Below are 22,586 nucleotides of genomic sequence, written 5' to 3' on the forward strand. Positions count from 1 at the left end.
CCTGAGACTACACAGTGAATTCCAGGTCAGCCTGGACCGGAGTGAAACTCTACCTCAAAAAACTGAAAAGAAAAAAAGTGAGAAAAAAAATCAAAAATGCTTTCATGAGGGGGACCCAGTGGCCATTGTTTATACATTACTGCAACCCCATTAGCATACTGCATGGTATAGTGTGCTCACCATAAATGCTTATTGAATAAAACAGTAATTGAGGACGCCACAGAATGATGCACTCAAGGTTAAAAGCAAGCACATCATAGGCTGCCACTGAAATGTATGAAATGAATGAAATGTACCCAAGGACCAAGAGAAGACTGTTCCTGGGAGACGCTGAGGGGAGCAGAGAGCCCTGAGGTGAAAATTTGCCTGCGGTGGGCGGGCCCAGCAGGACCCAAGTCAGGGACTAAAGAAGGTTCTGGAGGGTGGTGAGAGGGCTGCCTAAAAGGGTTTGCTGTTGAGGGGACTTCTGAGGGGCGGGGATTAAGAGCTGCCGAGAGGGCGGGCTTTTCTGAGGGGCGTGGTTTCTAGCTTCTGGGCGTGGTCTAGGCTTCTGAGGGGCGGGGCTTCTGAGTGGGTTTCAGAAGGAAGTGTCTGGGGCCGCCCGAGGAGCGTGCCCCGGGACCGCAGAGTGTGACTGGGCACGGTTGAGGCTCGTGCGTTCCCGGGGACTGCCAGGTAAGCAGCTCGCCCTCCTGCGGGCGGCAGGTGGCGTTGGGAAGCCGGTCAGCACGGCGTGGTCAAGGCTGGCGTGGGGCCGAGAGGTGGTCTGCGCTGGCCCGAGAGCGGCTGGACAACACGGCCCTTGAGGAAGGGGTGGGATGGAGATGGCCTCACTCGGAAGCCCAGGCTAGCCTCACACCAGTGATTCCCCCTGCCTCAGCCTTTCTTTCCAGGGCTGATTGCCAGACAGGAGCGATCATTTTTCTTTAGTGAGAAGACAGTGCCCCCTTAAGGTCAAAGAAAAGGTTTCTGGACGCTTCCCCTTTGAGAGAGAATCTTGAACTTTTTATGGGCCCTGAAAAAATCGATTATTATTATTAATAATAATGAGGAAAGAAGTCCTTGAAGGCAGAAGTGCTTCAGAGCCCTGGAGAGTGTTCTGTTCTCTTACTTGTGGTTGCGGGTGGACTCCAGGTCCTGCACGTGCTGGGTCCGCGTCCTAACGTCTTCGCGGAGCCACGCCCACCCAGGAAAGGGTTAATGGCGGACTCGCGGAAGAGCCCGCGCTTAAGCCCAGTGCTCGGCAGGGCCCGCCTGAGACTACACAGTGAATTCCAGGTCAGTCTGGGCTAGAGTGAGACCCTACCTCTAGGGAAAAAAAAACGACGGTGGGTGGGGGTGTGGCTGACCTGTTGTGACAGAATGCTGGGAAAGGCCTACTCAGAGCCCCTGCTGGGGATGAAATTCTTTGTGAAGACCTAGCCTGGCCTGAAGATGGAGAGTGGGCAAAAGACAAACGCAGAAACGAGGTCCGGACAAGGAGCTTGAACTTTGTTCCAAGTGTAGTCGGAAGCCATTGAAGAGATTGTAGTACTGGAGTAACTTGGTTTGAGATGTTCAAGGCCTAGTTCCAGGTTTAGCCAATTTACAGAGAAACCATAAAGTTGGTATTCTTGACAAAAGCAGACCCACCCTGTTAAGTAATATGACTAACACTTTGGATGAATTATTTAATTATGTTTAAGGAAAGAGAGTTGCTTCTTCATTTAAAAGAAGATGTTTGGTCTGGGGAGATGGCTTGGTGGTTAAAGCACTTGCCTGTGAAGCCTAAAGACCAAAGTTCAATTCCCCAGTATCCACATAAGCAAGATGCAATGGCTAGAGGTCCTGGTGCAGTCATTCTGTCTCCCTCCCTTACCCCCTCAAATAAATAAAAAGAATTAAAAAACAAAAAGGATAAATCTTCCAGTTAAACATTAATGTAAGATCTAAAACTTACTGTGCAATAATAGTGGTTTACAGAACAAAATGCTCTTTTAATTTTTTTGTATTTCATATGTGTATAGAACCTATTTTGATCATACCTCCTTACACTGTCTTATCCCTCTCCTGCTGAACCCCTTCTTCCCAACTAGTCCCCCTCCTGCTTTTCATGACAAGAGGCTGTTAGTAAACTTAGCTAAAGAGCTATTTCTCTTGGAGACGTTCCTAATTTCAGTTCAAGGAATATGCTAAAGTTTAACCTTGCTCGAAAATTACTGAAGTCTTTCCTTGAGAATATATTGGTTAGCTGTGTTGTTAACATCCATTCCTTGGCATGCCATCATTGTCATCCCATTTCTTCCTCTTCTCCAATTCTTTGGAAATTAATGATCAGGATCAGGGAAATCTCAGTTACTTATTTGTTTTGATTCTCTTGTGTGATGTGGGCATTTGAGATTTCTAGAAAGCCAATTTATTTAACTTTTATGTTTTTTATATTTTACTGTAAATACTTTGTAATATTTTACTTGTTGTGAAATGAATCATAGTTGTAGTAGAATGTGTAGAAAGAAATGTTCAATTCTTTGATTAAAATGATTCCCCACTGACCTAAAAGAAATGATTATGCAAACTGAGACCACAAATAGATTCTAATCAAATGGGAAAAAAAATATATTTGTTCTCTGTGGTAGGTTGAATGTGAAATGTCTCCCATAGCCTCATGTATTTGTGATTAAACCTCATACTCAATCCCCAGATGATGGCAGTTTGGTAAGTGGAGCCTTCCTTGCTAGAGGAGGTGTGTTACTTAAGGTTTATTAACTCAGCTTGCCAGTGCTGGCTAGCTCACTCTTGGGGCTACCTTCTAATTGATGTGCAAGATGTGATGCTCAGCCTCTGCCATGCTTTTCTTTGCCATGATGAAACTTCCTGTCAAGATTGTAAGCTGAAATAAAACCTTTCCTCCCATAAGCTGCTTTTTTTTAAAAAATATTTGTTATTTATTTGAGAGACAGAGAGAATGGGCACACCAGGGTTTCATGGTACTATAAACAAACTCCAGATGCATGGGCCACTTTGTGCACCTGGTTTTATGTGGGTACTGGGGAGTCAAATCTACGCCTTTTAGGCTTTATAAACAAGTGCCTTTAGCCACTGAGCTCTCCAGCCCCATGGTTTTGGGTTTTTGAGGCAAGGTCTCACTCTAATTGTCCTGGAACTCATTCTTTAGTACAGGCTGACCTTGAACTCATAGAGATCCTCCTACCTCAGCCTCTCAAGTGCTGGGATTAAAGGTATGAGCTAACATGCTTGGTTTAAACTGCTTTTGGTTGGGTGTTTTGTCCCCACAATGAGAAGGTAACTGTTATATTCTTTAACCTCTGAAAATTGTCCAAACACTGAAAGTTCTCTAAGTGTGTAGGGAACTGTAAAACGCTAAAACTAATATTTACTTCATAGATCAATTTAATTTTTGGATTTTTTTAGGTAGACTCTCACTCTAGCCCAGGCTGACCTAGAACTCACTTGGTAGTCCCAGACTGGCCTCAAACTCATGGCAATCCTCCTACTGAGTACTGGGATAAAGACATGTGCCACCACACTTGACTTACTTTGTTTTGAAATAGGGTCTCACTCTGTAGCCCTAGCTGACATGGTACATGCTATATAGCCTAGGATGGCCTACAATGTAGGGTAATATTCCTGCTTCAGGCTCCCCCATACCAGCCATGCACTAAATTAAAAGTACAATGAAATCTTGGTCTCTAGGTAGTCTTTACCCACTCCTGCCTTCTCATGGGCAAGAGCTCTCTGAATTTTCCCGTCTTTCATACTCTTATTCTAACATAATCTCTCTAAACCTTAAAAAAATATATAATTAAGACATTCGCCAGGCGTGGTAGTGTACGTCTTTAATTCTAGCAGTCAGGAGGCAGAGGTAGGAGGATCACTGAGAGTTAAGGCCACCCTGAGACTACATAATGAATTCCAGGTCAGCCTGGGCTAGAGTGAAACCCTACCTCAAAAAATTCAAAAATAAATAAATAAATAAAAGAACATAGACATTTGTACTATTTGTAGTCTTGGTAAATACATAAATTATTGCTTTGGATTTCCAATTAGTTGTAGTCAACTTCACATTGCTAAAAGAAGCACTTGACCAAAAACAGCTTATGGAAAGGGTGTATTTTTTAAAAATTTTCTTTATGTATTTGAGAGAGAGAAATAGGTGTGTGGGGGGGGGAGAGAATGGGTATGCCAGGGCCTCCAGCCACTGCAAACGAGCTCCAAATGTGTGTGCCCCCTTGTGCATCTGGCTTATGTGGGTCCTGGGAAATTGAACCTAGGTCCTTTTGTTTTGTAAGCAACTGCCTTAACCACTAAGCCATTTCTCCGGCCCCATGGAAAGGGTTTATTTTGGCTTACAGACTTGAGGGGAAGCTCCATGATGGCAGGGCATGAGCAGAAGCTGGACATCACTTCCAGGCCAATCAAATGGACAATAGCAACAGGAGACTATGCCAAAAACTGGCAAAGGAAAGCAGGCTATAATACTCAGAAGCCCACCCCAGGCCTCCAGGAGGCTCCAATTCCCAAATGGCCGTCAGCTGGGGACCTAGCATTCAGAACATGTAAGTTTATGGGGGGTACCTGAATCAAACCATCCCACAGTTCAAGAATACTTTCAAGGAACTAGGAAGATGGGCCAGCTGTTAAAAGTGCTTGCTTGCAAAGCCTGCCAGACCATGTTCAATTCCACAGTGCAAGTGGTGCATGTATCTGGAGTACATTTGCAGTGATAAGAGGTCCTGGTATATATATTCTCCCCCCCACCTTATAAATAAATTAAAATATTTAAATTATTTTTTTCATCTTAAAAAAAGTACTTTCAAGACAAACTTGATGATGCTGGCCTGTAATCCAAGCTACTCCAGAGGCTGAGGCAGGAGGTTTGAAAGTCCAAGGAATGTTTGGGCTACAGAATGAGTACAAAGCTAGTGAGACTGTATCTCAAAATGTTAAAAAAAAAAATGTTTTTTTGTTTGTTTGTTTTTCGAGGTAGGGTCTCACTCTAGCCCAGACTGATCTGGAATGCACTATGTAGTCTAAGGGTGGCCTCGAACTCATGGCGATCCCTCCCACCTCTGCCTCCCGTGTGCTGGGGATTAAAGGCATGTGCCAACACACCCAGCTTAAAAAGTTTTAAGGGGCAAAGTGTTCCCTACCATACACAAGACCCAAATACAGAAAAAAAAAAAAAAATGCTTTCAACAAATTAGTATATGTATTTCTCCACTGGAACTCATAAAGAAAATTATTCAACAAATGCTGATTCATGAGCCTAAGAGAAAATACTTTATAGATTCACTTTGAGGTCTGGGGACATAGCTCAGTGGTAAAGTGCTTATTTTCTAACATGCATGAATAAATAAGGCGGAGAGTGCAGGGGAAGACACTAAACATTAAGTTCTGGTCTCTGCATGCACATCCACACAAGTGTCCCCACACACATTTACCTATGCATGCATACTACATATATGTGTACATGTAAAAATAAATAATAAATTAAATTAAAAATAAGAAGTACTTCCAGTTAAGATGGTGATGTAGGAACCATGCCAAAGCAGCCTAGGAGAGAAAAAGCAAAAAAAAAAAAAAAAAAACCAGCAACACACACTCTTCTACTAAAAAGTGAGGTGTATAAGAAATTAAAACGGCAGCAGAGGAGAGATCCAGAGCATCCAGAGCCACATAAGCATGCAGAAGCAGCTCCAGCAGTGGCGGTACCAGGTCTGTGGGGCTACAGCTGCACAGCTCAGCTTGAGGGTGAGGGGATTTTCCACTCACACCAGAGCTCTTCACAAACTCAAGAAACGTGAAGAGAATAGCAGCAAACAACAGAGGAGAAAATTACAAGGTAGAGGATCATGTGGACCAGTGGGAGAACTAGACCCACCATCCAGAGCCTCCTCTCCCCCACTGCCAACACAAGTGCCAGCAAGCACCAGAGACCAGGGAAAGGGAGCTCACAGCACCCATGACTGGAGACTAGAGCAGCGATCTAGCGACTCAGCCAGCCTATTTGAACCCACAGTGCACCAAAGAAGGACCCACGCAGGAGTGCAGCATAACTGAGACCAAAATAATCCCAAAAGGTAGTTGGGATTACAGCAGGTCAGTACCCACCAAATGAGTGTGGTATATAGACCTGAACCAGAAGTGCTAATTGCACCTCCCATATCAGGATAAATTGTATGTTAAATCTGATGGATAGTTGGATTTGCCATTTATTTTTTTCAAATTTTTTTAACAACTTTCATGATTATAAAAAATATCTTATAGTAAGATTTGCCGTTCTTAAATAAGCTATATTTTGGGCTTGTTATTTGTTGCTTCTTGATTTATAATGGCTTTGTTTCCTCTTCAGGTGTACATTAGGGAAGGGTCTCACTTGGTCATAGCTGACTTGGAACCCTCAACACACCAGAAATCTTTTTTTTTTTTACTTATCAAGGATTTAGTATTTTTTATTGTTATAATTTTTTAAATCTTATTTTATTTTATATTTCTCAATTTTTAAAAACATTTTCCATGATTATAAAAAATATCCCATGGTAATACCCTCACCCCCCCCCACTTTCCCCTTTGAAATTCCATTCTCCATCATATCCCCTCCTCATCTCAGTAAGTCTCTCTTTTATTTTGATGTCGTGATCTTTCCCTCCTCTTATGATGGTCTTGTGTAGGTAGGGTCAGGCACTATGAGGTCATGGATATTGAGGCCATTTTATGTCTGAAGGGAGGACATTGTAAGGAATCCTTCCTTTCCTTTGGCTCTTACATTCTTTCCGCCACCTCTTCCGCCTTAGATCCTGAGCCTTGGAAGTTGTGATCGAGATGTTACTCGGTACTCTAGTCACTTCTTTCCAGCACCATAATACCTTCTGAGAGACATCTTAACCTCCTTGTTGACAGGATTGAGGGTGTGGGGCACCACACACCCTGAGAGACAGTGACTTTGTTAGAGGATCTGGTTGCATAATACCTACTCTTGCATAAATACTCTGTGCTGGTTTTTATTGAATGTGTACATTATTTACTTAAATTTTAGAATATGCCTGTATTTTGTTCCACTCAGCCTACTTGAATACTCTCATAGCAGGCAAACCCAACACCTAGGGTCACTTTTGCAGTTACTCTGAGAGTTTTTGAGAGCCACACCTAGCACCTTAAGCTCCTACCCTGAAGATAAATAACATCAGATTGATTGACTGATACATCTAAAAATACTGCAGCTAACTAGAAAATCCTAGCATTAAATTAACCCAAGATGCAAAAATATATACATTATAACACAAAAAACTCCAAAAATCAAGACAATATGAATCCACCAAAAAATATTAATGCATCAGAAATGACCTCCAGTGAGGAGTTAGAGGAAATGCCTGAGAAAAATTTCAAAAGAAGGATTTATAAATATGCTCAAAAAAGTCAGAGGAAATCAAAGGAATCAAAGAAGACACAGGAAGCCAATTTAATGAAATAAAGAGGTCAATACAAGACATAAATAAGGAAATAGAAGTAATAAAGAAAAACCAGTCAGATTTACTAGCAATGAAGAACAGAGTTAATGAAATAAAAAACTCTGAAGAAAATCTAGAATGGATGAAGGAGAGGACAGAATATCTAAACTAGAAGACCAGGTGACAGATCTAATACATTCCAACAAAGAGAAAGACAAACTAATAGAAAATTATGACTGGGAATTTCAAGATCTCCGGGGCACTATGAAAAAATCAAACATAAGAATTCAGGGTATAGTAGAAGGAAAAGAATTTCACTCCAAAGGCATAGTAGGCATTTTCAACAAAATAATAGAAGGAAGCTTCCCCCAATTTGGGAAAGAGGTGCCAATGCAGATACAGGAAGTCTTTAGAACACCAACCAGACAAAATCTGGTAAGAACCTCCCCTTGCCATGTTATAATCAAACTACCAAACACACAAACCAAAGAAAAAAAATACTGAAAGCAGTTAGAGAGAACAATCAAATTACCTACAAAGGAAAGCCCATCAGGACTAAAGCAGATTACTCAACACAAACTTTAAAAGACAGGTGAGCTTGGAGTGATGTATTACAACTTCTGAAAGATAACAACTGTCAACCAAGGTTACTTTATCCTGCAAAGCTATCCATTCAAATAGACGGAGAAATAAGGACATTCCCCAACAAAAGCAGGCTAAAGGAATATTTGAAGGCAAAACCAGCTCTACAGAAAATACTAGAAAGAATCCTCCATGCTAAAGAGAAAGAAAAGCACACATATAAGGAACATGGAAAAATCAAACAATACTCAAATACTAGTTAACACAAGAGAGCAAAGGTAAAACCAAAAGAACTACAAAAAATGGCAAAAATAAATACACACCTTTCAATAATGTATCTTAATATTAACAGCCTCAATACCCCAACCAAAAGACATAAGTCAGCAGACTGGGTTAAAAAGCAAGATCCTTCAATTTGTTGCCTCCAAGAAACTCACCTTTCTACAAAGGATGGACACTATCTTAGGGTGAAAGGTTGGAAAAAGGTGTTTCAAGCAAATGGACCTAGAAAACAAGCAGGGGTTGCTATCCTAATATCTGACAAGGTACACTTCAGTCCAACATTAGCTAAGAAAGATAAGGAAGGCTACTTTATATTGATTAAAGGCACCCTCCAACAGGAGGACATTACATCCTAAACACTATCTGACCACAATGGAATCAAACTACAAATCAGTAGCAAGAAAGCTATAGAGAATACACAAATCATGGAAGCAAAATAATTCACTACTAAATGATGAATGCATCAATGAAGAAACCAAGACAGAAATCAAAAAATTCATAGAGTCAAATGATGATGAGAACACAACATATCAAAACCTTTGGGACACAATGAATGCCATCCTAAGAGAAAAATTTATAGCTTTAAGTGCCTTTATTAAGAAATTAGAAAGGTCTCAAGTAAACGACCTAATGCTTCACCTTAAAGCCTTGGAAAAAGAAGAACAAGGGAAACTCAAAATCAGCAGATGGGAAGAAATAATAAAGATTAGGGCAGAAATTAATGAAATAGAAACAAAAAAAAAAATCCAAAGAATCAATGAAACAAAGAATTGGTTCTTTGAAATGATAAACAAGGTTGGTAAACCCTTAGCAAATCTAACCAAAAGAAAGAGAGAAGAGACACAAATTAATAAAATCAGAGATGAAAAAGATAACATCACAACAGATACCAGAGAAATTCAAAAAATCATAGGGACATACTATAAAAACATGTACTCCACTAAGTATGAAATTATGAAAGAAATGGATGATTCCCTTGATTTATATGACATACCTAAATTAAGTCAAGATGAGATTAATCACTTAAATAGACCTATAACAAGTATGGAGATCCAAGCAGTTATCAAAAATCTCCCAAGTAAAAAAGTCCAGGCCCAGGTTGATTTACTGGTGAATTTTAACTTCAGAAAAGAGACCATCAGAGAGGAACTAATGCCATTGCTTTTTAAGCTTTTCCATAAAATAGGAAAAGAATGATTCCTACCAAACTCCTTCTACGCAGCCAGCATCACCCTGATACCAAAACCAGGCAAACTTAAAACAAAAAAAAATTACAGACCAATCTCCCTCATGAACATAGATGTAAAAATTCTCAACAAAATATTAGCAAACAGAATATAAGTATATATCAGAAAGATTATTCACCCCAACCAAGTAGGCTTTATCCCAGAGATGCAGCAATGGTTCAACATACACAAATCAATAAATGTAATACATTATATAATTGGGCTGAAGGACAAAAGTCATATCATCATCTCATTAGATGCAGAGAAAGCATTTCCCTTCATGATAAAAGTCCTACAGAGACTGGAAATAGAAGGAACATATCTCAGTATAATATGGGCTATTTATGACAAGCCTAAAGCCAACATATTACTAAATGGGGAAAAACTGGAAGCTCTTCCACTAAAATCAGGAACAATACAAGGATGTCCACTGTCCCCACTTTTATTGAATATAGTATTGGAAGTCTTAGCCATAGAAATAAGGCAAGAGATGCACATAAAAGGGATAAAAATTGGAAAGGAAGGGATCAAGTTATCATTATTTGCAGATGACATGATTCTATACATAAAGGACCCTAAAGACTCTACCAGCAAACTGTTAGAGCTGATAAACAATTATAACCATGTAGCAGAATACAAAGTGAATACACAGAAATCAGTAGCCTTCATATATGCTAACAACAGACACACAGAGGATAAAATCATAGAATCACTCCCATTCACAATTGCATCAAAAAATAAATAAAGTACCTTGGAACAAACCTAACCAAGGAAGTCAAGGATCTCTACAAGGAAAACTTTAAGACACTCATGGAAGAAACTGCAGAAGACACTAGGAAATGGAAGAACATCCCTTGTTCCTGGATAAGAAGAATCAATATTGTGAAAGTGGCAATCTTACAAAAGCAATCCCCATCAAAATTACAATGGTATTCTTCATGGAAATAGAAAAAACAATCCAAAAATTCATTTGGAATCACAAAAAAAAAAAATCTTGAATATCTAAAACTATACTGAGCAACAAATATAAGGCTGTTGGCATCACCATACCTGATTCTAACCGATACTACAGAGCCATAGTAACAAAAGCAGCATGGTACTGGCGCAAAAAGCAGTTATATAGATCAGTGGAACAGAATAGAGGACCCAGATGTCGGTCCAGGCACCTATAACCAACTGATATTTAATAAAAATGCCAAAAATACTCATTTGAGAAAAGACAGCCTATTCAGCAAATTGTGCTGGGATAACTGGATATGTATCTATAGAAGGATGAAAATAGATTCTTCTTTCTCTCCATGCATAAGAATTAAGTCCATAGCCGGGTGTGGTGGTGCATGCCTTTAATCCCAGCACTCGGGAGGCAGAGGTAGGAGGATCACCGTGAGTTCAAGGCCACCCTGAGACTCCATAGTGAATTCCAGGTCAGCCTGAGCTAGAATGAGACCCTACCTCGAAAAAACAAAAAAAAAAAAAAAAAAAAGAATTAAGTCCAAATGGATTAAAGACCTTAACATCAGACCTGAAACTCAAACTGCTAGAGGAAAAAGTAGGGGGAACCCTTCAACATATTGATCTTGGCAAAAACTTTCTGAATATAACCCCAGTTGCTCAGGCAATAAAACCACAGATTAACTCCTGGGACCTCATGAAATTAAAAGGATTTTGTATGGCAATTGACACTGTGAATAAAGCAAAGAGGCAACCTACCGAATGGGAAAAAATCTTGCCAGCTATATATCTGATAGAGGATTAATATCTAGGATATACAAAGAACTAAAAAAAATTAAATACTAAGATATCAAGTGAGTTAAAAAAATGGGCTACGTAACTAAATAGAGAGTTCTCAAAATAATAATTTCGGATGGCATATAAGCATCTAAAAAAAAAAATTCTACATCCCTAGTCATCAGGTAAATACAGATTAAAACTACGTTGAGATTCCATCTCACTCCTGGCAGACTGGCTACCATCATGAAAACAAATGACCATAAATGCTGGTGAGTATGTGGAAAAGGAGGAACACTTCTACACTGTTGGTGGGAATGCAGTCTGGTCCAGCCATTGTGGAAATCAGTGTAGAGGTTCCTAAGACAGCTAAAAATAGATCTACCTGACCCAGCTATAGCACTTGTAGACATATATCCTAAGAACTCATCTCATTACCTTAGGGATACTTGCTCAACCATGTTTATTGCCGCTCAATTCACAATAGCTGGGAAATGGAGCCAGCCTAGATGTCCCTCAACTGATGAGTGGATAATGAAGATATGGCACATTTATACAATAGAGTTCTACTCAGTGGTAAAGAAAAATGAAGTTATGAAGTTTGCAGTAAAATGGATGAATCTGGAAAGGATCATACTAAGTGAAGTAACCCAGGCCCAGAAAGCCAAGCGTCCCATGTTCTGTCTCATATGTGGATCCTAGCTACAGATGATTGGGCTTCTGTGTAAGAAGGAAAAAAACTCAGTAGCAAAGGCCAGTAAGCTAGAAAAGAGATATAAAGGAAAGAGAAAGGAAGGGAGGGGGGTACTTAATAGCATGGTATTGTATATATGTAAGTAGAAGAATACATTAATGGGAGTGAAAAGGCCCAAGTGAGGTCAGGGGAAGAGATTGAGTAAAGGAAACGTGGAGGGAGGGCTAATCAAAATCTAAGAGGATATAAATAAATAGTATGGAAACCTACTTTTTTGGACAGTGGAACACTCGGGAGCCATAGATTGTTGCTAGAAATTTTTCAGTGCCAGGGATGAGATACCTTCAAGTGAGTTGTTGGCCAGGGAGGTCCCTGATGCCCCCAAAACATTATAGGCCATTGTCAAGTCCCTTGGTTTACCACCAGGAATAGATGGTAAGACCCTATTGCTGAAGACTCCACATACTTGAGCTGCAAGACCACTGAGAAATCCTGCTGAAGCTGAGCTAATAACCTCCTCCATTTAGACCAGCTGACAGAAAGCTGGAAGAAGCTATTCTGCATGAATTTCAGTGGGAGAGAGAGAAATTACCACTGAAGATTCTCAACAGTGGACACTGCAAGCCTTATATTTGGCCAGCCAGGCCAAATGAGCCAACTGGTACAATAGTGGAATGTTTGTCATGGTGGAAACCAACTGTCCTCTAATTGAAGTAGAGGCCCGCTCCATGGGATGGAATACATCCCTGATATTGAAAACTTCAAACAGGGGTAGTCATGAGCCCTAGGGGTGTAACATCTGCTGCTGTCTGGTTAAATTTATATACTATGCTTATCAAACTGCCCAGTAAGCACTTCTCTTACTGCACATACCCTTATATTAATGCTGCTCTCACTTTTGGTAGAGAATCTTCTCTTTTCAGGTGGCAGTGATCTTGGGATGATTCAGAAGGCATCATAGTGCTGGAAAGAAGTGACAGGAGTGCTCAGTACTGCAATATCTCTATCAAGCCTTCCAAGGCTCAGGGTCTATTGTGGAAGAGGTGGCGGAAAGAATGTAAGAGCCAAAGGAAGGGTAGGACTCCTTACAACGTGCTCCTCCCAGACACAAAATGGCCTGGAAATCCATGACCTCACAGTGCCTGACACTACCTACACAAGACCATCATAATAGGAGGAAAAGATCATGGCTTAAAAAAAGAAAAAGAAAACCTGCGCGTGGTGGTGCACGCCTTTAATCCCAGCACTGGGAAGGCAGAGGTAGGAGGATCGTTGTGAGTTTGAGGCCACCCTGAGACTACATAGTGAATTCCAGGTCAGCCTGATCTAGAGTGAGAGCCTAACTCAGGAAAAAAAAAAAAAAAAGAGAGAGAGAGAGAGAGAAATACTGATTGAGATGGGGTGGAGATACTATGGAGATTGCAGTTTCAAAGAGTAAAGTGGGGGAAGGCAGGGCATTACCATGGGATATTTTTTATAATCATGGAAGTTGTTAATAAAAAAAAATTGAAAAGAAAAAAAAAAGTAGCCAGGTGATGGTGCATGCCTTTAATTCCAGCACTCAGGAAGCAGTAGGAGGATTGATGTAAGTTTGAGGCCCGCCTGAGGCAACAGAGTGAATTCTAGGTTAGCCTGGACTAGAATGAGACCCTACCTCAAAAACCCAAAAATAAATAAATAAAATAAAAGGTAAATGAGGGCTAGAGAGATGGCTCAATGGTTAAAGGCACTTTCTTGCAAAGTCTGACAGTCTCAGTTCAATTTCTCAGTATCCACATAAAGCCAGATGTACAAATCCCTGGTAATAGCAAGAAGCCCTGGTACGGGCTTCACTCTCTGTTTTTCTCTCTGTCTCTCAAATAAATATTTTTTAAAAAAGTAAATCGTTCATTTTGAGAAAACATGTATCTACATATTCTCAGGTAATTTTTGAAAATTGTAAGTTCCAAAATATTTTTGAAAGATATCTTAGATATTTTTCACTTAAAGAGGCTTTAAATTTTCATAATCTTTCTAGCTAGAAAACAATTATGTAAAATCATTTTAGTTCTCAGAAGTGGTGACCTTTTAAAAAATACTTTAATTATTTGCAAGCAAAGAGAGCAAGTGGACATGCCAGGGCCTTGTGGCATTGCAAATGAACTCCAGATGCCTGCTCCATTTTGTGCATCTGGCTTTATGTGGGTACTGGGGAACCATACCTGGGCCATCAGGCTATGTAAGCAAGTGCCTTTAACTGCTGAGCCATCTCTCCAGCCCTTCTTTTTTTAACTTATACTGGGAATTGAACCCAGGGCTTCACACTTGCCAAGCAAGCATTTAACCAACTGAACTATAGTTCAGCAACCTATTTTTAAGTCTGTCTTTGTGTGTGTATGTGTATGAGTTTGGGCATTGAAGTCAGAGGACAACCTCAGATGTTGGTCTTCTCCTGCCATCTTGTTTGAGGCAGATTATCTTTATTCATCACTGCAGTAGCAAGGGTGCTGGCCAACAAGCTTCCCAGAGATGATTCTTCTCTTCCTCCCATCTCACTGTAGGCATGATGAGACTACAGAAATATGCTGCCATATTGAACTTTTTGTGGGTTCTGGGGACCTGTATTCAGGTATTCATATATGCTTTACCCACTGAGCCATCTCCCCAGCCCTTCTCTGCTCTTTTTTTTATTCTATGAAATTGATAGAATGCAACTCCAGATGTATATACTACTCTGTATATCAGGCTTTATGTGGGAACTGGGGAATTGAACCTAGGCCAGCAGGCTTTGCAAACAAGCACCTTTAATCACTGAGCCATCTCCTCAGCCCTTTATCTTTTCTATCATGTTTATGATCACCCTAATGTTCTTTTTTAGCATCTTATTGATAAATATATAAATATTTTATATATATATATATATATATATATATATATATATATATATATATATATATATATGGTTATATTGAGGTGGTATCTTTTTTCATTTAATCTTTTTTTTAACAAAGTATTTTTGTTGTTGTTTATTTTTATTTATTTATTTGAGAGCAACAGACAGAGAAAGAGGAAGACAGAGAGAGGGAGAGAGAGGAGAGTGGGCGTGCCAGGGCTTCTAGCCACTGCAAACGAACTCCAGATGCATGTGCCCCCTTGTGCATCTGGCTAACGTGGGTCCTGGGGAATTGAGCCTTAAACCAGGGTCCTTAGGCTTCACAGGCAAGTGCTTAACCACTAAGCCATCTCTCCAGCCCTCATTTAATCTTTGATTGTGATAATTATAGTGATTTATAATTTGAATGTTATATCAAAATTGTGCTTTTATTGACAGGGTCTCACTCTGTATCTCCAGCTGGTCTGGAATTCACTATGTAGTTGAGGCTGGTGACAAACTTGCTGCAATCCTCCTGCCTTAGCCTCCAATGTGCTAGGATTATAGCTGTGAGGTACTATACCTGACTAACCTACTCTTTAGATAAATTTAACTTGGTCATGGTATACTTTTATCTTTATATATAAATATATATTTACATCTTACTAGTAATGATTTTCTTATGCTTTCTTTTGAACTTTCACATCTAAGTTCATGAATGAAAAAGATCTACTTTTTATAATATCCTCTAGTTCAGTATCAGAGATTAGCTAACTATTTACTTGTATATCCCCTCATCTATATTCTAAAATAATTTAAGCTTGAAATGCTTCTTCTTTGGGTTTTTGATGGCTGTCATCAGTGAAATCATCTAATCATCATGACTTTCTTTGTAGAAAGATATTTGATTACTGATTTTTATTTTATTAAATTTGATTAATGATTACACTGTAGACACAGAAGACCACATAAGCAAGTACATTGAAATGAATGATACTGTATCTAGAGGTCTAGGGCAAAACTCTGGCTCTGGCATCCCTAGCAAGCCAGGTTTAGGCACCTACTTCAGTGTATGGGGAAAGGAGCAATTTTAAGGGTTTTCAGGGAGTGGAGGGGGACTATCCCACTGCAAGCAAGGGTCCTTGCATGGGACTTCACTGGAAGTAGCATTCCCTCCTATAATATAATTCCTCTATAATCCTTCCTAGGATTCAGTAATTTTCTTAAGAGTGGGATCCTGGGCTGGAGGGATGGCTTAACGATTAAGGTGCTTGCCTGCCAAAGGACCCAGGTTCTATTCCCCAGGACCCATGTTAGCCAGATGCACAAGGGGGCACACCCATCTGGAGTTCATTTGCTGTGGCTGGAGGGCCTGGCATGCCCATTCATTCTCTCTCTTTCTCTCCCTCCCTCTTTCTTTGTCAAATAAATAAAAAATAAAAATAAAAAAAAGAGTGGGATCCCGAAATCCCAGACCTGATCTAAATTTAGCTGTTGAGAGGGGTAGCAGGAGGGAGAGGAGGCAGCTCTCTTGAAATCTAAGTCTTGCCAGCCCTGAGATCTCAAGCACTCAGACCACCACACTTGGTTTGTTTTGTTTTGTTTTTCACATGTTGGGATTTAATTCAGGTCCACATGATTACAAGACAAGCACTTTGCCAACTGAACTATCTCTTCATCCCCAACCCAAAAATTTTAACCAAGGGAGAAATGTGGAAGGTTTTGGATATTTTTTCTATTCTTTTGTTTTTCGGTTGTTGTTGTTTTTCTAGGTAGGGTCTCACTCTAGCTCAGGCTGACCTGGAGTTCACTATGTAGTCTCAGAGTGACCTCAAACACTCGGTAATCCTCTTGCCTCTGCCTCTCAAATGCTGGGATTAAAGGCATGCACCACCATTCCCAGCTCAGTTTTGGGATTTTTTTAATTGTTATTATTGCTTATGTTACTAGGGATTGAACCCAGGGACTTGCACATGTTAGGCAAGCCCTCTACTACTGAACTATATCCACAACCCTTTTTTCTTTTCAGTTTGAGGCTGGTTCTTGTTAAATTGCTTAGGCTGGTCTTGAACTCATTCTGGAGTCCAGACAGGCCTTGAATTTGAAATCCATCTGCCTCAGCCTCCCCCAGGGGAGGTTGTACCCACTAGGCCTGACTGTATTTTCACTTTGGAGGATTGCTGTCTATCAAACACTATACTAGATACATGACATGACAAGTTTTCCACCTGTAGGAAGTACAACATGGGGGAAAGTACACCATAGAAACAACATACAGCTCTCACCTTAAAAGGAGCAAAATATAGTTTATTCTGGAGCCAGATACAAGTGACATGGCCCAGGAACACAGATTTAGTTTATCCCAATTCCATTTTCCAACATATTAGCAATTTCATGGAGGCTCTTAATTTTTTTAAGTTATTTGAGAGATAGAAAGAAGTAGAGAGAGAATGGGCACACCAGGGCCTTTAGCCACTGAAAACGAACTCTAGACACATATGCTACCCTGTGCATCTGGCTTATGTGGGTCCTGGAGAATTGAACCTGGTTCCTTTGGCATTACAGGCAAATGCCATAACCACTAAGCCATCTCTCCAGCCCTCATGAAGGCTTTATAGTTATAGAACAAAATAAAGTTATAAAATATGTTAGTTGACCATTAAGAAGGCTGGTTACAGCAAAGTGGAGAAATGTCCACCATAGGCTTCAGATGCTATCTGATGGCATTCATAACCCTTGGGATGATGGAAGATGGGAGTTTGATTGCACATTTCAGAAAGGCCACACCTGATAGTCACCAAAGTGCTAGATCAGAGACAGAAGTGGGTAATAATGGTTACTAAGGGGCTAAAGGTAGGTCATGGTAATTTGGCTCTGATCACACAACATTCCATCTCTCTGTGGTCACAGGAGTTCTATCAGCCCATTCAACCTTGTTCAGAGTAGGGGCAGTGCTTTTGCTGGGAACTTTAATTCACATAACATGGGACAATAATTACTAGTAAAGAAGCAAAGTTGGGCTGGAGAGATGGCTTAGCTGTTAAGTGCTTGCCTGTGAAGCCTAAGGACCTTGGTTCAAGGTTCGATTCCCCAGGACCCACATTAGCCAGATGCACAAGGGGGCGCACGTGTCTGGAGTTCGTTTGCAGTGGCTGGAAGCCCTGGCATGCCCATTCTCTTTCTGTCTCTCTCTCTCCCTCTCTCTCTGTCACCCTCAAATAAATAAATAAAAATGAACAAAAAATATTTAAAAAAAGAAAGAAACAAAGTTTATGAGGGCAGATAGTTTAGTTTCATACTAAAGTTTCATGTGAATGTAGTGACACATCTTAATCCCAGCACTTGGGAAGTAGAGGCAGGAAGCCCAGGAGTTCAAATTCATCCTTGGCTACCTAATGAGTTGGAAAGGAGCTTGAGGCAAACCTAGGTTGCATGAGACCCTATCTCAAAAAAGTAAAAGTGAGGGAAGAAAAGAGAAGAAGAAAAAGATGAGAAAAAGGAGAGAGAGAGAAATAAAAAAGAAGGAAAAGGGGTGTGAGTCTTGTGTAACTTTTTGTTGTTGTTTTTTCAAGGTATGGTCTCGCTCTAACCCAGGCTAACTTGGAACTCACTCTGTAGTCCCTCAAATTCACAGCAGTCTCAGCACCTCTGAGTGCTGAGATTAAAGGCATGGGCCACCATGCTGCCCTTTGTATAACTTACTTTATTAGTTCCACTCTGCATCTCTAAGCATTCCTATACTTACAATGTAGTCAAACATCTAGATCCCTCGAGTGCTGTTAATATGGGATACTCTAGGCAAGTCTGATTTATTACTCAGTCTAAGTCCTTTATAGGCTTATTCCCCCTTAACTTGTATTGTTTGTTTCAACATAGTACCTAATTCACTTTTATGAAAGCCAGTGGTTTCTCTTTTCTTTCCTGTAGGTACTAAAATATCCATTATCTAGGAAGTGGCTATAGTTGCACTACCATGCATCACAGGAAAACTATTAGTAAAGGGCCACCCTCTGCCTCAAAGATTTACCAGCAACCTCCACGGCTTCTCATCTTACACATTGCTCTACCATCCTGGGCTGACATCTGCTCCAATCTTTGTGAGGCAATGCAGAACTTCTTCTCTCTAGCCTGCAGCTTGATGGGCCCCAGCCGCATGTCTCTGTTCAGCTTATATATGGTACAAAATCGACATGAGTGCATTCTCCCCTTTGTGGTAAGTCTTTTTATATTTAGTCTCTTTATCTTGAGAGCAAATATGAGGTTATAGTTCTTATTACTTACATTAAAAACCCACACTGGTTCCTTGTATCCATTAACCCTGAGGTGACACCATGTGAGCCAGATGTCATTCTGTGTACATGAGGGCTTATACTGCAGAAGAGAAGCCCCCAAATTAATAATTGTTTCAATAACAATTATTAATATTATTAATAAATTAATAGTTTCAATAACATCCTCCTCCACTCCAGAGATACCTTGGCATTGACAGTTCTTTGAAATATAAACAAGTTGTTTTGCCCTTTGAAATGTAAGCACATCAAGAAGTATCTTCAGAGGTCTTGACTTCAGTCACTCTTTCTTCCCACACTTGACTTAACCCCAGGTTCCAATTCTCTTTGCTCAGAAAACCTAAACTGCAAAAGCATGAGCATATTTTATCTATGTTCCACTCAAATTAAACTTTAATTCCCTTCAGTCAAACACCTCTTAGTGACTGAGACAGGGCATTATTTTTACAAAGTTACCTCATAACTATTCTCCTCAAAGAAAATTCAAGTCTTCCCTTTATCCCTTTTGCAAAGTCCAGAATCACAGGGATAAAAATAACTTCCAGAGGCTCTCTACATCCTCTTCCTTGAAAGAGCCTTGCTGCTAATGTATCTTCTTCAAGAAAAAAAAAAAAATTATGTTCTTTAAGATTAATAAGGGATGGGATTTTATAAATATGTTATTGAATTATTTGTATAATATTCAACTGGAATCCACTCATTTTGTCTTATTTCTTGCATTGAAAGTAGAAAAATAATGTCAATGCAAGAAACATAGCTCTTACCTCAAAGGGAATAAGAGTTTATTCTGGAGCTAAATATGAGTTACCATGACTTGGAAACACATTATTTTGGTTACCCCAAATTTCATGTTCCAACGTGGTAACAGTTTCATGAAGTTTTTATAGTAGTTTCCCCAGGACCCACATAAGCCAGATGCACAGGGGGCACATGCATCTGGAGTTTGTTTGCAGTGGCTGGAGGCCCTGGCCTATCAATTTTCTCCCTCCCCCCCTCCCCATCTTTCTCTGTCTCTTGCTCTCAAATAAATAAATAAAAATCATGAAACTTCAAAGAAAGTCACAAATGAAAACACATTTCAAATGTGTTGAGGGGTATGTCAAGCAGGAAAGTTGCAGCATAGCGACTAAGTCTCTGCTATGGGCCTCAGACACGATATGACATTTTTCTCTTTCAAGCTAGTGGAAGCTAGGGTATCTGTTCATACATACCTTAAGGACTTGCCCACAAGTCGTTATGTCACACCCAGAGTTGGGCAACAAATGGGCACTTGAGGGGCTAAGATAGTACAAAATAAATTGTAAACCTACAACATTCCAACTCCTCACAATCTAATCAGCTTAACATAGGTGTGGCTTCTTTCCAGGAACTTTAATTCATGGTAACATCTCTTGGTACTTTAAAGGATAAAAATATTATACAATGCTTTATGTATTAAAAGGATATATATCCTGGGGCTGGAGAGATGGCTTAGCGGTTAAGTGCTTGCCTGTGATGCCTGAGGACCCTGGTTCGAGGCTTAATTTCCCCAGGACCCACGTTAGCCAGATGCACAAGGGGGCGCACGCGTCTGGAGTTCATCTACAGTGGCTGGAGGCCCTGGCATGCCCATTCTCTGTCTCTCCCTCCCTCTCTCTCTATATGCCTCTTAATCTGTCTATCGCTCTCAAATAAATAAATAAGACAAACAAAAAAAAAAAAAAAAGGATATATATCCTGATGACTTTGACTGTACTAACAGAAACTGAGGAGCATGGTAGTACATGCCTTTAATCCCAGCACACAGGAGACAGAGGTAGGACTGCCATGAGTTCAAGGCCAGCCTGAGACTACATAGTGAATTACAGGCCAGCTTGGGCTAGTACAAGACCCTACCTCAAAAATCAAAACAAACTTCTCAAAATGTCTTATATATGGAAAGTATTTTTATTTATTTATTTATTTTGTTACCAATCTTAATGATGTTCCAACATCACCATAGTCCAAGGTCTTTTAACTGAGCCATAACACCACTCCCCCCAAAAAGAATGTAAGAGCCAAAGGAAGGGTAGGACATACAATGTGATCCTCCAGGCACAAAATGGCCTGTATATCCATGACCTCACAGTGCCTGACACTACCTACACAAGACCATCATAATAGCAGGAAAAGAGCATGACATCAAAATTAAAGAGAGAATGATTGAGAGGAGGAGGGGATATGATGGAAAATGGAGTTTCAAAGGGGAAAGTGCGGGAGGGAGGGCATTAACATGGGATATTGTTTATAATCATGGAAGTTATTAATTTAAAAAACTTTAATTTTAAAAAAATCTCATAATGTGGCGCACGCCTTTAATCCCAGCACTCGGGAGGCAGAGGTAGGAGGATCTCCGAGAGTTCGAGGCCACCCTGAGACTACATAGTGAATTCCAGGTCAGCCTGAGCCAGAGTGAGACCCTACCTCGAAAAACAAAAAAACAAAAAAAAAAAAAAAAAAATCTCATAATGACACAGTAAGCACCCACATTGCAAAAGATAGCATTGGGCATAGCAAAGAAATAGTCAACGAATAAAAGCTTTAAACAGCACAAACATTAAACTCTGTAGTTTCAAGTTCAATAACTAGCCAGTGACAAATCTCCAAGTCTGATAAGCCTAACCAGTCACAAGTTTCTGGAGTTCCAATTTCACCCCTCCAGCTAGGCTATTCACAGTCCTGTAAATCTTCATCTGGGGCTGGCAGCTTTCCTTAGCAGCCATGTCATGGTCCCAGCATCTCCACTGGGTCTCCACTACAATCCATGGTTCATCCTCATGGCTCCATGGGGTCTCCATGCAAGCATCCAGCAAATCTGCTTCACACTGCCCATGGCCATTTTCCAGAACACAAGACTGTTGCAAATTCAATGACTCTTTCCTGCATTTCTTATACTCCATTGTTGTAGTCCGGTTCACATTGCTGGTAGAGATCACCCAACCAAGAGTAGCTTCTGGGAAAAACAGTTTTATTTTGGCTTACAGGCTCGAGGGGAAGCTTCACGATGGCAGGGGAAAACGATGGCATGAGCAGAAGGTGGACATCACCCTCTGGCCAACATAAGATGGACCACAGCAACAGGAGGGTGTGCCAAACACTGGCAAGGGGAAACTGGCTATAAAGCCCATAAGCCCGCCCCCAAAAATACACTCCCTCCAGGAGGCATTAATTCCCAAATATCCATCAGCTGGGGAGCTAGCATTCGCAACACCTAGGTTTATGGGGGCCATCTGAATCAAACCACCACATCCATAATACCAAGTTGAGTGTCAATTTGTTAAGCCAGGGAGGAATAAAGCAGACTGAAGAACAGGACACTTCTTGAGCACTCAGGCCCCTTCAAGAGTCTGCATTCTTCCTGTTGCCCCAGTGCAGATCAGCTGGCCCAGTTTCAATGGTTGTAATCTCATATAGTTGCAGCTGAACAGGCAGAAGTTTCCACCCAAAGATTTCATTTCTGTGTCATAT

The 22,586-nt window shown here is 40.5% G+C and overlaps 1 protein-coding gene across 8 annotated transcripts in view; it reads left to right on the plus strand.

The window, feature by feature from the left end:
- Positions 1 to 22,586, plus strand: part of LOC101616168 (meiosis 1 associated protein) — a 124,420-nt gene continuing 101,834 nt past the window's right edge. For 5 of the 8 annotated variants that reach the window (XM_004668249.2, XM_045152587.1, XM_045152585.1 and 2 more), the window contains exons 1-2: positions 574 to 675; positions 18,739 to 19,024. In XM_004668249.2, the coding sequence (XP_004668306.2) occupies positions 18,785 to 19,024 (240 nt within the window). In that variant the 5' untranslated portion in view covers positions 574 to 675; positions 18,739 to 18,784. Of the gene's footprint in view, positions 26 to 560; positions 676 to 1,196; positions 1,279 to 18,738; positions 19,025 to 22,586 lie in introns of those variants that run through there. The other 3 variants (XM_045152583.1, XM_045152582.1, XM_045152589.1) reach the window with 3 other exon arrangements.

The sequence above is a fragment of the Jaculus jaculus genome, chromosome 6 (assembly GCF_020740685.1).
Source record: "Jaculus jaculus isolate mJacJac1 chromosome 6, mJacJac1.mat.Y.cur, whole genome shotgun sequence".
Lineage (NCBI taxonomy): Eukaryota > Metazoa > Chordata > Mammalia > Rodentia > Dipodidae > Jaculus > Jaculus jaculus.